This window comes from Populus nigra, chromosome 14 (genome assembly GCF_951802175.1).
Source record: "Populus nigra chromosome 14, ddPopNigr1.1, whole genome shotgun sequence".
NCBI lineage: Eukaryota > Viridiplantae > Streptophyta > Magnoliopsida > Malpighiales > Salicaceae > Populus > Populus nigra.
In genome coordinates, this window is record NC_084865.1 from 752,456 (window position 1) to 770,507 (window position 18,052).

General features: G+C 34.7%; 1 protein-coding gene across 3 annotated transcripts; it reads right to left on the minus strand.

The window, feature by feature from the left end:
- Positions 1-274: 274 nt before the first annotated feature.
- Positions 275-13,435, minus strand: LOC133673417 (homeobox-DDT domain protein RLT2-like). 3 transcript variants are annotated; one of them, XM_062094201.1, is made up of 18 exons: positions 12,632-13,432; positions 11,681-12,145; positions 10,036-10,121; positions 9,377-9,805; positions 9,215-9,304; positions 8,967-9,131; positions 8,659-8,881; positions 8,340-8,440; positions 7,295-7,381; positions 7,061-7,213; positions 6,811-6,966; positions 5,670-5,879; positions 4,883-5,566; positions 4,242-4,802; positions 3,369-3,989; positions 2,982-3,086; positions 1,890-2,153; positions 275-1,211 (listed from the first exon to the last, which is right to left on the minus strand). In XM_062094201.1, exons 1-18 carry the CDS (start codon positions 12,762-12,764, stop codon positions 411-413), a joined length of 5,334 nt encoding a protein of 1,777 aa, XP_061950185.1. In that variant the 5' UTR covers positions 12,765-13,432; the 3' UTR covers positions 275-410. The 3 variants fall into 3 exon arrangements, with proteins under 3 accessions (XP_061950185.1, XP_061950184.1, XP_061950186.1); XM_062094200.1 differs by having other exon boundaries at positions 1,866-2,153; XM_062094202.1 differs by lacking the exon at positions 275-1,211 and having other exon boundaries at positions 1,949-2,153; positions 3,026-3,086; positions 12,632-13,435.
- Positions 13,436-18,052: the final 4,617 nt, after the last annotated feature.

The window sequence follows — 18,052 nt, forward strand, 5'->3', positions numbered from 1 at the left end:
ATTCACAAAGCACGTCACTCTCTCTTTTAAATAACAACAGTGAAAAGCTATGGCTGTTGCTACTAAGAAACCTGTAAAGCTTGGTTTGGAGAAACCTCGAGAACAAATTCATCGAATATGGATTATTTTTTCTTCAATGAACATCAAGAATCTTAAAAAAGGTTGTTTTTACTTTGTTTTTCAATTTATTAACTAGGGTATTTTTTCCTTTCGTTTTTAATTCCTTGTGTTTTTGTGTTTTGTTTTTTGTTTTTAATTCCGCACAGACAAGAGGTTGTTTTTACTGCTTCCTCTATAATTACATTAACTTCAATTACAGTGTGAGCAGCAGATTTCAGTAAAGAATACAAATCAAGGAATTGACTATTTCTCCTGCATCAGCAATATTCTACACTTTTAAGGTTATTTCTCTAGTCACTGAAATCTGAAGATGAAGATTCGGTACCATCTTGGGCCCCATTTTGTCCTCCATCCCTGATTCCATCCTCATCGGAGTCCCTGTTGATGTATTCCTCAACATCCAAGTCCCCAAGTTCATCTTCATCTTCATTCATGGCATCATCATCATCATCTTCTTCATTGCTGTCAATATTATAATCACTTCCCTCCAGCAAGTCATCAGACTTGCCATTAAAACCACCTGCATAGTCATCCACTACCTGGTCATCATATTCATCTCCTGATGCAGGAATATTTTCATTTTCATCATTGTACTCAGATCTTTCAGAGCTGCTGGCATTTTCAGCATCCTCCGTGTGGAGCCTTGTTTCATCACCATTCCGGACATGCCTTCCCATGCGTCTTGTCGACTGTTCATACAGAGTTTCTTTGGGGATCTTTCTCTCAGGAATGATCTCAGCCGCTTTCTTGACTGCTTTTTGCCTACTTCTAATGCTGCGACGTCCACTTTTACGTCCTCCACGGCCACGAGGTCGTCCCGTCCATGACAATACCTTCTCTAATCTGTCACTACTTCTGGAAGCACTTCTCTTGCTGGATTCAGATCTGGAACCAATAATCCTTGTTTGTGATCTCCCACCACGAATGCGACCTCGACCCCTGCCCCGGATCCCTTGTTCACGGCCCAACCCAGCTAACCCAATCCCTACATCAACCCAATCATCTTCTTGAAGTAACCCAGCTTGATGCGGGATTTCAATGGTTTCATTATCTGGGGTGTTCTTCATGACAGCATACTTGGAAGGCAGCTTCTAATAAAAAGTCAAAGAAAAAAGAGTCAGGAATATAATACGAGTGAACTTAGAATTTTTAAATGAGAGATTTATGTTCTGGGCCAGCATAGGTGTAAAAGTTCATTGCAGAAGAACACACCTTCCCAAAATCCAGTAGTTCCATCTTAAACACCCTCTATAGGCTAAAATGAAATGTCATAATTACCACTTTCCTCTAAGCTTTTTACAACAAGGGATAATTAATAGTGGTTCTCTGCCCATCATTTTTTAGCCTAGATTTACATCTGAAACCAATAAACTATGTTGCTTCAAGAGAATTTAAGGTTGTATTTGGTTAGTGTTCCGGGACAGAAGGATAGAAACATGTTTGATTGGAGGGACAGTCAGAGACAATATCCCATACATGGTTTCTTCTATCTCAAGACAGTAACCAAAAGCTTTCTAAAAGCTTCAGACCTACATCCCTTGCTTTTAGTATTAGTGTTTCTAATCTCAGGTTTCTTTCTACTTCAAGATGCACATTTAATGACCAAGAGACAACTCATTGGAAGCATGACTTCATGACATCAGTCTATAGCTAAAAAAGGCATAAGCTCTTCTTTTTTTTTTCTCAAATGACAAACTAATGAAACATGCAAATGGTTTTTGTTTATCATATCATCAAGCACAAACCTTCTGAAATGGTGGGTTACTCACAATAAAGTTCCCAGCGCTCCTGTCCTTCTGAGGCTCCAGTTTCTGATGCAGCATGTATGAGATGGATGCATCAAATTCAATGACCCTTAGAGCTACAGCAGCTGTTGTTTGTGGTAACCATGGAAGAACAGGAGCAGTTCCTGTATTGAAAGAATCATGAGCAGCACATCCAGATGGGTCAGATGAGCTCAAAAGTTCACTGCTGGTTTCATAGTTCGAAGACAAATAATCCCTCTTCATGCCAACCTCCAACAGTGTCAGAATCTGAGGAAGAGAAATGTACACTTGCATCTTAATATGTTCTCCAAATTAATTTTAACGAGGAGACTAGAAAAGGAGAATGAAGCAATTAGCTCAGTATAGCATTTTGTCAAAAAAAGACAGATGATAAAGTAAAAAATCACCAAGTGAATGTAGTGTTGTAGCATTACATGTTAACGGAAGTAGATTAGAAATACTCTAAATGCAATAAACACAGTGATTTCAATTAACTTCCACTCAACACGTGAACAGATAATGAATCAACATTCAAATTTCACCCTCATTTTGATATTACATACAGAGCTTATCCAACAAATTGATACCAATATCAGTCCCTGGAAGCATGAAATAAATTTCAAACTCTTGCACCTGTCCAGATAATGCAATTTACTTATTCACACTATTCATGATGCATTCCATGGACCCAATCATGCACACACTAAGATTTAGCGAGATGGCAATATAACCAATCCATCAACGGTATTCTGGAACTGAAAATTAAAGAGCATATAGTTATAAGTAGGCATTTATTTTTGCTGTGAATATTTCTGGACTACCACTATCATTGCTATTAAATCTGCCGCCATGAATGAGTGTTACACTCATCATTTGACACCAAAATTTTCTGTAAAAACAGGGAGGGGGGGTGTTCCTCTATTGTTTATTGGCCAGTTGCACTTATTTCAACATGAAAGCACAATCATCATCATAGGATGCAAGGATCATCTCAAATGCTAAGCAGTAGTTCCAATATCCTAGGTTCATGTCTTCATAATCCAAGTAGACAGGAGAACACAAAAATTCATGCCACAAACAAGGCCAAACATAAACCTGAAGTAGGTCGTCAACACATGATGAGGACTGCAGCTTCATACCCCAAGATTTCCGGTAGCCATTGGTCCAAACAGGTTGGAGAGCTACTGGCAGAACCGAAACCTGCCAACCCAAAGCACACAAAATTTAAGAAAGCAATAATAAAGAGGTGACATACTCATAGTTTTAAATTGCGGGTTTTGATCGCAATAGTGGTTGCGGTCAAGGATCACCAATAACGGTACTATAACACTGAATAACTATAACTATTACGAGGTGCTCCGATTCTGTAAATAATGGCTGTTATTTAAAACTGTGGACTTTCTTGCCACGCTTTGAGCCATTATATTGATATGTGGCACGGAGGATATGTCTAATTCAAACCATAATATTGAGGGCACTTGCCTCTATCAAAGCTAGTAGCGATTTTAACAATCTGATCCTCGGTGGAAAAGATATGCTACACAAAGCACTGTCAGGGTCCATCTTTAGCTTCCTTTCACAATGAGCCACATGTTCAGAAAAATTCAAGCCAGACTGAGAGGCGTGCGTCTTGTGGCAAGAAGGACAATGGTTGTCTTCAAAAAAGTAAGTGTCGTGGCAGTAATCACAAACAACAAGCAGTTGCGTGCATCTTTTCTTCTCATACTTCATGGCACACAAGACTGAAGACTTGAAGCATTCTTTCCACATCCACTTCTCAAAATCTTGAAATCTCTTCAAGGTGTGATTTTTTTCAATTTCATTCCTTCCAAGCTCAATTGTGAAAGATGTTGAGGTCTCAGACATATCAGAATCTGGAACACACACAGTGCTGCGTGGACTATCCATACCAGTGCCAGATTCAGGGCCAGCAGCCATTTCAACAGCTTCAGCTTTGATTGGATCTTTGCTTTGTCCTTCAGCTTCAGCCATTCTCCTCCTCATAGTTTCCTTGAAAGGCACCTCAATCTTTTGCAGCATTGCATGCAAATGGGATTCCCTAACCCCACGTACATCCAAAGATGACAGCAGAGTATCAAAACCCTGCATGAATATCATAAAAATGATGAAAACAAACGAAAGAAAAATGAAAAATGCATTTGTAGGCAGAGAACTTATAGAGCACTAGCCATTGTTTCATGGTGAAAAAAGTTTAAAATGAACTTGAACAGGGAACTTATATGTTCCACATACATGGTAAAATCAACACCTTGCATTAGTGTGCACAAGTGGTCTGATTTGTACATAGAGACTTATATGGTGAACTGCCACATGTAACTCAACGAAGTAAAATACCTCTTCATAATCAATAAGCCTCCAGCGACCATCATGTAACTCAACGAAGATCCTGCCACAACCAGGATCATTGCAGGAAGCAGATGTGGTGAACTGCCAGTATCGATTACGCCTGCGATCCTGACCAAGGGGCAATGATCTATATACATACATCTCTTCTGCCCTGTGACCAATAACAGATTTTAACTGTGAACGTGATTTTTCAGCAATATGTCCTGCTTGCTGATATGTCAGATTATCTGGACCGGCGGATAAATCTTGCATTTGCATGTTTCCTTCAAATGGCATATTATTTAGATAATTCATGTCACTCTGCTGGTCACTTAACTGTTCTTGCTGAACAGATACATTCACAGGCATCCCATTACACCTGTCATCAACACTTACCATTGGGCTTTGTCTACCCTCTGTGGCAGAAATTGTTTGGTTAGGTTCCATCTTGTTCCCTGTAAATGATGAATATTGTGTCCTCGTGACAAACTCTTCCTTCATACGACGTTTATCAAGTTGTGCTTCTGCCCACATTTGCTTCTTTAGCGCATTTGCTGCTTCTAAGCGTTCCTGAACAAGTCTCATCTGAGATTAGAGACAAGCATATAGCATTTTTTTAAGATTTCATTAGAAACAAAAGGAAATTATACCTCAAGGGCAACACGGATGGAGTTTCCTTCAATTGCCACACCAATCAATGCAACAAGCGCATTAAGACGCTCCTCAACACTCAGATCAGAGTATTCCCCTTCTACAAGTCCTTGAACCCATGGCTCACCCAGGTTGTTTTCATCAATATCTACATCTTGATCAGGAATGGTGTGGATTTCAGCAACATCTACAGATTCATCTATTGAAGAACCAGCACCCTTTAACTCATTAGTGCCTTCAGAATGTAGGGAAGTCAAACCCGCTCTGACTTTCTCAAGGCGGACTTGTGGAGTTTTGAGACCACCACTCTCCTTTACATTCCCCAAGACTGTTTTCCCATTAAATTCATTAGTTTCAGGAGAATCATGAGCCACTTTCTTAGAATCCAATCCAGTACCTAAATCATCAATCTCATGATCCTCTGCCACATCACTTTCAGAATCTTCATCTCTTTCAGCATCATCAGCATCTTCTCCATCTACAATACCACTTTTAAATGTCCTAATTCTTTCTCTGGCAGCAGAAAGTATTGTATCAGTATCAGCTGGGTCCTTCCTGTATGCAGGACGTATACAATATGTTGAAGGAGCCGTCCTCTCAAAAAGTTTAGAATCCCTTGACAAAGCAGCAGCAATTGACGCTTCAGGTGTCTTGCTTGTTGTAAGATCCCTCAGCCCAGATTTCTTACCAAACATAAAAAAAAAAAAAAAAAAGAGGAAAGTGAATAGCTAAGGCAATTTCACGCAATGGAGGGAAGAATATAAAGAGTTGCCATTATAAAAGTACCTGAATCTTGTCTGCTACTTCTAATATGGTCAAACCCTTGCTCCCCTCAAGAGAGAGAACATGAAACGCTGCAAATTTAACAGTACCAGGAGTTAGGCGATGCCTAGATCTGCGTGGATTAGAAAATCCCCTTTCTTGCATAATGGAAACAGCATTTTCAACGGCTGCTCCATTCCGTAAATTAGTAATTACATCTTCACCATCATTACCCTGAATTTTAATGACAAAAGGAAAAAAAAAAAGAAACTATGAGGAAAACCAAAGTAAAAAAAAATAACAATAGGAATGAGAAGTGTATGCCCTGAAATGCATGCAATATCTCTTAAGTATTATTGTAAGAAATTTTCTGCACAATTATTAGACATGTTTTTTTCTTTTTAATTTTGACATGTGACTTCAGGAAAGCAGAACATAGAACTTCTTAGCAATCAGAATCATTATGAGATTGTGTTCCTCCAAGCTTCCTAAGTAGATAAATTGAAATTCCTCAAGCTTGGCCTAAAAACTGGAACTCATTCGGACAGGCAACCATGCCACCATGCACGTGCAGCATAAAAAATCGATAGCACAAGCTACATTATTTTTACATTTATCAGACAATCCTCATGTCAATCAAAAGTGACAGCACATCTCAAACTATCAGATGTCAGATCCCATGTGGTCAAGCAAATATATTTGACCAACAAGTCAAGCAACAGAAGTAGAGCTAGCCAACCACAAACTGAAGAGAATTTTAAAACAAAACAGAAATGAAAATAAGGTCGAGTACCAGTATGTATGCCCCCATATTGAAAAATAGAAACCTTAAGGACCAATAGAACAAACAATAAGATACACCGGTTTCACAATATAACAAATACTGAAGCAGAAGTAATCCTTAGTATAAGCTGTTTGGTAAATAAGTCACCCTACAAGGACTACAGCATTCTAGACAACAACAAATCTGATATATGTTGTACAAAACTATGATAAATGCTCGTCTTTAGAGAAAAGCAACAATCAAACTTGGAAAACAGTCCAAGCTTTCATAGCTTGCATAACCCATCCGCAATGAATAACAAAACCTGGAACATGAGCAACTATAGGAGAACAGTTACTGCAAAAAAAAAAAAAAAGATGACCCAAAGAAAAAGGCAACCACCTCATTATCATCTCGGAGATATGCCTGATCAACATTCCTTTTCTTCAGTTGTGGCCCAAAACCTGCAGAAAGACCGAATTGCCGCAATATTTCAGGCCAAGTTAATGGATTTAAGTGTCGCTGCCAGCTACGTAAATCAAAACCCCATGCATACGCCTGACAAAGAAGCCCAAAATAGTTTAGGATGGAAACAAGGAACATAAGTGAGGAGATCAAATTGCCACTGAAACAGGCAACAAAGAAGACCTACCCCTTCGACAATCTGAGGATGTCCCCCACCAGGATTAGCTGCACCGTTTTGATTTGGCCCCAACCCAGTTGCAGGTGTCCTAGCAACATCTTCAATGTCTTTAATGATGGATTTTAATAGGGCAACATGTACTTCACTCAATAGCCTTGAATCCTGAAAGTACAGGGAGCAGGAAACACATCTGAATTCCACAAAAAGTAAGATAACCCTACATCATATGCCACGGATACTTACATAATCATGAAAAGCTTGGACAAACTCATCCAAAGTGAATGGCCATATCCCAAGAACATCCGCAAATGTGATTAAGAACCTCCAAACCTATAAATTTACAGTTTACTTCAAATGCTTAAAAAAAAGATATGCCTATGCATTACGAATTCTAAATCTTGTAGAATGCTGCATTTCCTACCAAGAAATAAACTCCTGTCCAAAATAAATGAACATGTACTCTATAGTGGAATTTATTGAAAAAAGTGGCATGGATATTCTAGGTTAAAAAAGGAAAGCATAGCAGTAACACCCACAAGAAACAATACAATCAGGGTTCAACTATATATAGAAGAGGTGAGATTTTCGGTTCAAAAGATGGGCTCTGTGTTGAGGGAGATGAAATAAACAATGTATTGATAATAAGATTAAAAAAAAAAAAGATATTAACATATAATGAAAACTCGTCTATCTCCTTTTTTTAATTCATTAACACCACCTACCACACATTTATTAACTCAGGCATTAATAAATCAAATGGTATTTTCATAACAATTACTTGAAAACTCATCGCACCCCATTAATCATAAATGATTTACAGATATACAGAAGAAATAAAATGTGGCAAAAAAATGATTATTGTGCCTCCTTGAACCAAAAATACAATGACATAGGAAAACATTGAAGAGAAAATCATGTTTATCCTCAAAGAAGCAGCAAAAAAACTCATGGAAAGAAAATGATTTCTGTGCCTACTCGAACCAAAATAAAAATGACAGGCAGAGGATCAATATCTGAAACAAAAGCATAACACAAGATTAAAATATGCCTCAAGGAAAAGCTGAAGTTTCTGATTTCCTTCTGTTCCCTATAGAGCAGCCAGCACATTCCATAGAGTTATGGAAAATATGAGATGAGATTATGCATCATGAACACTACAAAAGTGTATAAAGAAGATTTGTGATCTTGTACTGAAGAGAGTCTTTCGTTGCATTCCAGTCTCAACTATTCCCATCTTTCCAAGATAAGCAGAGCGGAACAAAAACTAGGAAAAACTACAGAAACTCACCATAAGAAGATTTCCTACATTCTCCTCAGAATCATTCCAAGGATGAATAAGAAAAGGCCTCTTTAATAGCACAGACTTGGGAGGGAACTCAGTCAGCTTATCTGAAAAGCAATATAAAAAGTTAAGCTGCCAGTGGAATGAAAATTGACCCACAATAAATCAAAACAAATGCATGTGCCTTTTAATATATATATATATATATATATATATATATATATATATATATATTGTGCAGCAGTAAAATCTTCCAAGGCTCTGAATCAATATTTTGCAGGAGAATGGCAAAAATATATGTTTGATTAAATCCAAAATTACCAACCTCGAAATAAATCTAGATTTTGCAAAGTTTCAAAGTCCAGAGGAATAATCGAAGGCAATCCCTTGCTGGAGGCAGCCATCTCCATGAGTTCCAAGCGTTCATCATCAATGAGCTCCATTGACTCTTTTGCCATCCTCCGTGCAATTGCCCTCTCAGTAGCAGCTTTTTGCCTTGCTGCCTCCTTTTCTCTACGCAATTCTTCTTTTTGTCTCATTTTCTCAACCTGGGTGCATAAATGAACAAAAGTGACAATTTTTCCTCACAGGCAAACATAACAGGACAGTCTTAAATAGGGTTTTTGAACCTACTCTGATAGACTCCTTCTGCAAGAACTTTTCCCTGCGCTCCAGTTCACGCTTTTGCTCCCTCTGGTATCTCTCCACCTCTCGCTGCTTTTCACGCAATAACCTCTCTTCTTCCTTCCGCCTCTCACGGTCATGCTTTTCCATTTCTTTCCTCATTTGCTCCTCTCTCTGAATGTACAATACAAGTTACATAACACTATCAATATGAAATTACAGATTTTAAAAAGGAAACTCTTGTATGAGACCCGGACCTTTCGCCTTAGAATATTTTGCTTTTCAAGCTCTTTTCGAATCCTTTTTTCATGGGCTTCAACTTCGCGTGCTATTCTTGCCTCCTCACTCTGCAAAAAGTCAATAAAGTGCATTGTTTACCAGTCTACAGTTCAAAACTTATGAAATGCTTCACTTAATACCTTGCGTTTCCTCTGCATTTGCAAAGCATCCTCGTCATGGGTTACTCTCCTGTCAGATGACATATAAGGATTGTCCAATGCAGTAACCAGGTGAGCACCAGATTGTGCATCCATACCAATATTTGTAAAGGAGCATTTTTGTATTACAGTTTCGTACTCTCCTGTAGTAGATGGCAAGAGATGGCCCTGCCTGCTTTCTTGAGGCATAAGACTTAGGCTGGGCACTTGATTTGATAAACCATATCCAGAGGACACTTGTTCATTTGCATGCATGAATGGTAGGGTGGCAGATATAGATTCAGTCTTCACATTATGAACATCAGCAGATGAGCCATACTGGCATGAAGGGGCAGCTCTTTCATATGCTTCCGCTCTAACAGTTGGCTGCTGTGGAAGGAATTGGTATTCATGCAGAGTCCTTGTAGTACTCTGAAAAACGAAACAGAAGAACATATTTATTGCCCATCAAAATTCAAGGGCCTAAAGGGGACAATATATAAACTCCACAATTCACCAAAAGTAAATGATATTACCAACAGATAAACATCAAAACAAAAGAAAACAAGTCATGAAAAGTATTGCAAAAGCCAGGAAAAAAAAACAATAATGGGAGAAAACTAGTTTTAATTTTCAGTGAGTAAAAGGATGGGCATCTTCACCTTGATGGGTTTTACATCAGGCCGCTCATATAGGTTGGCCTCAAAAATCCTTACAGATTGTTTCTGCTGCCCTGTTGTTGCTGATCCTAGAACCATATAAAAAGTTCATCAGATGCTCAAACCTAGTATTCTCAGAAATACCATCAAATAGTGGCGCACATAAAGCAGCAAAAAACCACAGCAGGTAACTTCAAGTTTGAGCTACAAGGTAGCATGATTAATGTTCATTGTAAAAAAAAGAAGAAAGATCAACACTGGATGCACAAAAGAGGTGAACTTATCACTTAAATAACATTTCACATACTATATATCCCAAAAAGCTGGCATGACCTACATTTCTGAAAGTGTTCACTCCAGATAGTTGATCCCTAAATTCATAGAAATTACATCTCTTACTCATAAGTCCAGGAAATTAAACAATCTTTTGACTAGAAGCATGCATGACATCAACTCAGAACAAAAAACTGCTGCAGGTAGCAAAACATCATTCTCTGAGAAGTCTTCCCTCATTTCATGGAAACAACTCTACAAGTCCTAGCTAAAGCACTGAAAAATGTCACCTTAACCACCTACATTCTCTCAATAAGAAGCCTGATAAATATTTTCTCCATTGCCCCTCCCAAGATGACCACATATTGGAACATGTAAAAGAAAGATGTAGGGGAACAACTGAGGGAAGTTTGGATCATCAAGCTATTCTCTGTGCCCATGGGCTATGACACTTGGATTTTGAGCTTGTGCAGTGCATATGCATTCTTTTCTGTCTTTTTTATTATTATTATTTTCATTTTCAGATTGCAAAAGACATGTTTTTTTCTTCTTTTTTTTCATATCAAATGCCTATAACTCACAACTTGGCACTAAAATGTTTCACAAGAACCTTTCATTCTCCAATCGAAGACACCCTGAAAAGGTACCAACTCTGAAATTCCTCTACTATCTTGTGAGAAAATCATTGACCTGGGACTGGCCAAATCTGTGGAAGATGGAAGACAATGGTAAAGAAAACTATAGCCTAAAGAAAGGTTTCAAAGTTAAATTTACTAAAGTGTGTCGATCTCAACATACCCTTGTTTATTCAAAATTTTATAGAAACGATCTGTCTAAGTTTTGGCAACATCACTTCTGCCACTAATAGACACATTCCAGACATGAAGTGCATTAATAAATAAATAAACCCAACATACCGAACCAGTGAAAGAAACCAAAAAAAAAAATTAAAAGCAGGGCCTTGTGGAATTGTCTGTTGGCCTTTTAATTCCAAAAAAAAAATCCAATATTTTTTATACACCACTTCCACCATCATCTCTAATGAACACTTCTAGCAAATTAAGATTTCATGCATTCATACTCCAAAAATGACAATCATTTCTAACATGTTCTATTATACTGATAATTTCTTCAGGGCCAATACATCTCACAAATAATCATAATTTGATTACAGTTATCTAATAGGCTCAAGTTCAATAATCACATATCATGCGCAAACCAAAAATACTAATCCAAGGAAAACAATCTACAATGTTGTTGATTAAAGCACATTCAGGTGATTTGATAAATTTCTTGCATGGCTTCAAATTTCAACTTGTGATCATAGAATAAAAAGGTGCAGAATGCAGACAACAAAACTCAAAACCAACAGAACCTATAGGTGCACCAAATGCATCCGGTGGCAAGGGGTCAAACTCCATCCCAAGAATCGGACCATCCTCTCTCAGAGGCTCCCCCAACTGTGCTTCCACAAATGCTATCGCTCTAAGATCCGCAATAGACTGCTGTGGCTCATAATACCTCTTCATTGCTTGCACGTCAGCACTAATTCTTGGAACAGCCACCCCAGTGGGCCTTCCAACTGCTCGCCGTGGATCCACACCAAGCACAAATGGACTTGACCCTGACCCGTGTTCATTTCCCACCTCAGCCACCACTCCCATTTCCCCTCCACCTGGCATCCCTGCTGGTGATGGTGACTCCTTACGTGGGCGCTTCACCAAAGGTGCCTTCCTGTCCTTCAAACGCCTATGGCAGAACCACATCTGCAACTGCCGGTCGGACAGTCCTAATTGCACTGAAAGCTCAGCCCTTGCTGCTTCTGATGGGTATGTATCCACTAATAAGAAAACCACAAATTTACACCAAAACAGCAACAAAATTAATAAAAAAAAGCATATATTAAGAATAATAACAACACACCATTACTATATATAAACAAATTCTGCAAAAATAACAAAGCAATTTAGGTACAAAACTTAGCATTTCACAAACAAGCTTTACATTTCAGCTTCCAAAATCAAAATAAACCACCAAAAATAGTTAAAGAAAACAATTTTGTACAAAATCATAATAAATAAATAAATAAAAAGCAAACCCAACCTGCACAAATTAACAAAAGAAAAACATAAATTTAGTCTAAAAAAGCAGAACTAATGAAACAAGTTACACAAACCCCATTAAAAAGCTCGACATTTTACAAACTACCACAACATTTTAGCTTCCAAAAAATCATAATTTCTCCGAAAAAACAGTTAAAATCACAAATTTACAACAAAACCATAAACAAAAAAATGCAAAAGTTTAGAACTTGAAACAAACAAACCTGAATAAGTTTTCTCCAAAATCTCAAGCTGGGAAGCAGATTTCATTTTCCTCTTAGACTTACTTTCTCCTTCTCCTGGTGTCTTCTTCTTCGCTTCCACCTCAACACCACCACCACCAGCAGCTTCCTCCATTAGTCAAGATCACCAAAAAGCTTCCAACTTTAACAGAAATACCAACTTTTAAAACAAACCCACTTCAGAAATCAATGAATAGATCTAAACCCACCAATTTAAACTCAACGAAATCCCAAAAAATAAAACTTGACAGATTGATTCATGGATAAAGCTTCAAGCTTTCTCTCTCTAAGCGAAGAATTTTTAGGTAAAGTCTCTCTCTCCAGGAGAAGAATCAATGGTGGTGATGATGTTTTTGTTTGTGGTGAGTATTGTGATTTTGATGTGAGGGTAAGATTTAGATTTGATGAGAGAATAAAAGAGCAATTAATAATAAAGATTAATAATAAAGATTGTTGTTTTTTGTGTTGTTGAAAATGATGATAAAGTAGTAACAAAAAATAATGGTGAGAAGATTGTTTTAAGGTTTGATTTAATGATTGAACAAGTGATACTATTGCTGTGTTTCTCTCTCTAATTGCTTCTTTCATGTTGTCTTTTCTTAAATCTTTTTATTTGATTTTGAGGTGATAATAATAATAAAATTTGGTATTTGTCAGATGATACTAGACTAGAGACTACTTTTTGATTTTTTGAAATCCAAGAAAAAGAGAGATTGGAATTGTTTTAGATTGATTCACAAATTGTGGGCTTTTTTTTTTGGATTGTGTGTCTGAGAGGGAGGAAGGGAGGTGAAGTTTTTATCTCTCTCTCTCTCTCTCTCTCTCTCTCTCTCCCTTTTGTTTTCCAAGTTTTATACTTTTATTAATGGGTGGTAAAGTAATGTTTAGTTCCTGTAGTCTTAAAATGTTTCAATTCAGTACTCACGAGTTACCTTTTCAATGTCAACTCCATGGTTTTTGGAAAGGTTTTTGTTTTTATTTTTGTTTTATTTTTTATTTCTTTAAAATGGTGCTTATTTTAATTGATTTTTTAAACAATAAAATTAAGAAATTTTATTTAATTTTAACACTTAATTCTCATTATTAAAACTGGTATCAACTTAATTAATTTTTTTACGTGACAATCTCAACTTATCCTCCAACTTAATTAATTTTAGCCCAACTTTATGCTAGGCATCTCGATTCTTATCCAAAAAAATATCTAAATTGACCAATTTGTTTAGTTCTTATATCATTTAATTTCATCTAATTCTAGGATATTCATTCCACTTTAAATCACCTATTTATCTAACTTCTAATCTCACCTTTTCAGCCTCAATCTATAATTCTTAAAATCATTTGAAGTTTATTGTTAACTACTAATATAATAATAAAACAATTAAAGATAAATCTATTCTTTTTAGGTTTAAAAAATAAATTGCTAATTTTCATTTATATGTAAATAGAACTTGTATGTTTGATATTGTGATATAGAATATTTTTTTAAAATGTTTTTCATTTAAAAAATCATCATAATAATTTATTATAATTTTTAATATCAACACATTAAAATTATTAAAAAATATAAAAAATATTTGTATATATTTTTAAAATAAACACAATCTTGACAAATATCTAAAAACAAAACTATTAAACATTCACTAGGTACTATCAACCTGTGTCTAGAGTACTTGCTACGAAAAACAAATTGTGTCCAAAAGTGCTTCTACAACACCAATTGGAGTGCGTGGACACTACTCTTCATTGACATGATAGATAATCTTTTTTTTTTCATTAGAGATGGATGATTTATGCTAGGATTTAAACATAATTACCTTTAATCCAGAGAGCAATTCTATAGTTGAAAGGATTTGTTGACTTTGCTTTATTGATGATGGAGGGGTTCTGAGAGAGACGGGAGTGACGCATGACTTCTCCAGAATTCTAATAGTCGATTATTATAATTATTAAATTAAATATTATCTGACCGGTGAATTGGTCATATGATTTAATAATTCAAGTTCTAACTGGGGTCGGGTTTAATTTTAAATTATCTAAATAGTTGATTTGATAAACTCAAATACTCAATGAGTAAATCTGTATTCAAGTTTCAGAAATATGTAATGCGTTAATTCAAGTAGAGGTGATAATTTTCGGTTCAATTCAGTTTTTATTAAAAAATAATTATCAAATCAAAATTTTTTACCATGTAATCAAAAAAATTTCACGGTTCAGTTTTTTTGGTTTTTTTTTTAGTTTTCATGATTTTTCAGTTTTTTTACTCACCTCTGAATCCAAGTCTTATATTTTTGCTTGTTAATATGAACATGTTTAGGAACACGATGCAAATCGTGTTTTTAAAAAGTTTAAATTTTTTTTGCTAAAATTTAATATGGTTTGTACGTTTTGATGTGCTGATGTTAAAATAATTTTTAAAAAATAAAAAAAATCATTAACATATATTTCGATACAAAAAATTATTTGAAAAGTAACTACTACAACGTGATGATTTCAAAATATTTTAAATTATGACTCGGCATCAAAAGTACAACTTCAAAATATTTTAAATTATGACTCGGCATCAAAAGTACAACTTCAAAATATTTTACCAGCAAGCATGAAAATCAAGAGATGGAATGAGATAACAATAGCTAAGTGTAATTGTCATAGGTGATGAAGATTCAAGAGTTCCAAGTGGATGAAAATGAGTGATGGGAATTAAAAGATATAATAATATTACATGTTAGTCTGAAAACGATCATTTAAACTTAGACATATGAATTCACATTCATTGATGATGCTTCTAATAACGTTCAAAATATACAGAAATATGAAATCAATGTAAACGATGCACTCTAATCGTTTGCGGAAAAAAAAAAAAAAAACTAGTTTCGATCAAAATGCAAACTTACAGTAAAACAAGTTAATTAAACAGTTTTTCATGTCAAATACACTTTTGAAACGCTTTAAAACACAAGACAAACAACTTTCAAGACTAGTATAGATGATCAGTTTGAACATATTATATTTTTAAAGAGTCAGTTAACTAAAAAAACTAAAACATGTGGATAATTTATTGTGCAAAATACATTGTGTATCACCTCACATAGCATTGTGAACCGGCTATTCACAACGCCTTTTTTTTATTTTTTCATTTGACCCTTGTTGGACCAAACTATAAGCCAATTTGTTGGGGGAAGGTGGGATTGAAAGATGAGGACCAAGATAAAACAAAAACATGTAGGGAATGAGTAACTTCTAAAGTTTGGGCAATATGTTTATTACGGTCCTTATACTTTACAAATTATAAATATTGATTCCTTTCAGTTTCCAAATGAAAAGGAAAAATTAATTTTGATCCAAAATTTTATTTTTTTTATTTCTAGGCCTTACTATAAAAGAAGTGAGAGAAAGTCGTATAAATCTAGCGTTGGAGAGGGAAAGTTTTTGTTCGCAATGATTCTGACCACCAAAATGGTTGAAATGGACGTCAGATTATTTCTTTTAACAAGGGGAGCTCACATTAGGGTTTTTTCTTACCTTGAGATTGCCAAGAAAAATAGATCCGATCTTGATAAGATTTTTTATTTCAAGTTGATTCAAGGTTTTAGGATGGTTTTTTGGATTTTTTTGAGGCCGTGAATAAGTTTATCAAGTTGAGTATAGTGTTTTTATAAGTGTTTAGGGTAAAAAATTAGTTGAAATTTGATTTTTAGATTAAAAAAAACCATTGATCTTGTTTTTCTGGTCACCATAGTGACAGGAAATTGGGCAATATATACGACGCATCATTTGACTAACGACGCATCATTTGACTATTTGTTTTCAAAATAAATCGGAGAAGATAACATGTCTTCCGCCCTGGATATGAAAACAAAAAAAAGAGTCAAGTCGTGCGAGCCTATGTGGGCCCTAATAAAATGGGTGTCATTATATAATTTTTTATCCTTTTATTTTATTTAATTAATTTAATTTATATGTCTATTTATATTATCGTTTGATTGAATAAATAAATTGTTTTAATAAACAAATATAACCAGGTAAATGTCTTATCTTGCGATATTAAATATCCTAATCTACACTTGTCTCTTAATTTTTTCAGTTTTATTTTTAGTTATCATGTACAACTTTATTTTCATTTATTAAAACATAAAGTACTTGATTTATTTGATCTTAAAATATTTTAAAATAGTAAAAAATATTTACTATGTGGGATTACATTTTTATTTAAAATTTTTTAACTATAAAAATATTTTAAAAAAACTTTTGTATATAATTTTTTTTTTTTTTAGGGTGAGGTATCCAGAAGCAACTAGATGAAAGTCGAAATTGAGAACTCAGTTTGGAATGTAATCCTTGCTAGTGCTCCTTGACTAATGGATAATTTATACTTTCTCATGCAATTTTTAAGAGATTGCATTTAACGCGGCTGAAGAAACGAGTGGCCTAGTGCACTTTTTTTCTTGATATGGGCCCACCTTCATTGTATAAAATTGAATATTGGGGCCCACATCGTATTTATTCCTTTTTCTTACTATTAGTTTCTCTCTTTAAATAGACATCTATTTGGGCTGAGTAAGGTAGCTTACGGGAACGCGGCCTAAAAGTTAAGCGGCAAAAAATTATTTATTATTTATTTAAAATTAATTTTTTATATTTCTAGAATGTTTTAATGTATTAATATTAAAATTAAATTTAAAAAATAAAAAATATATTATTTTGATATATTTTTAAATAAAAAATATTTTAAAAATAACCATCACTATAATATCAAATATTATCTCAAATGAATTTGTTTATGCTCTTTAATTGTTTTAATTAAAGATATTTATATATTTTAAATAAAAATATTTTAAAAAAAATATTTATATATATTTTAAAACAAAAAATATTTTAAAAAAACTATCATATATTATAATATTAAACACTTAATATACTTAGATTGAAGCAATAACATAATTATTTAAATTCAATCTATGATTGACTTGGTGAAAGCTTAATTGAGGTAGTTAATCCATAAGAAATATTTAAAAAGTTAAAACAACCTAGTTTTAAGATAAAAAAATATTAATAAATTAATAAATTTACTTAAACCGATTAAATTACATGTTGTCCTATCATATCAACAAATAAATTTAAAATCGATTTTTCTTAGACCCGGTCAAGATTATAGGGTTGTCAACCAAGTCCATGGTAAACAGTTAGCAATAATATCTTCAATTTACTTTCTAAAATTATTATGGTGTAAATTTTTTTCTTTTTTCTTTTTTATTGTATTTAAAAATCATAACTTTTTTTATATGAAATTTATGATGTTGACCGGGACAAGTTTTACTATGTAGAAGTGCCTCAAGCCCTTGACCAAGTCCATGGCTAACCATGAAACTGAGTCTATTTGGGAACGCGATTGCGGTTGGAATTCAA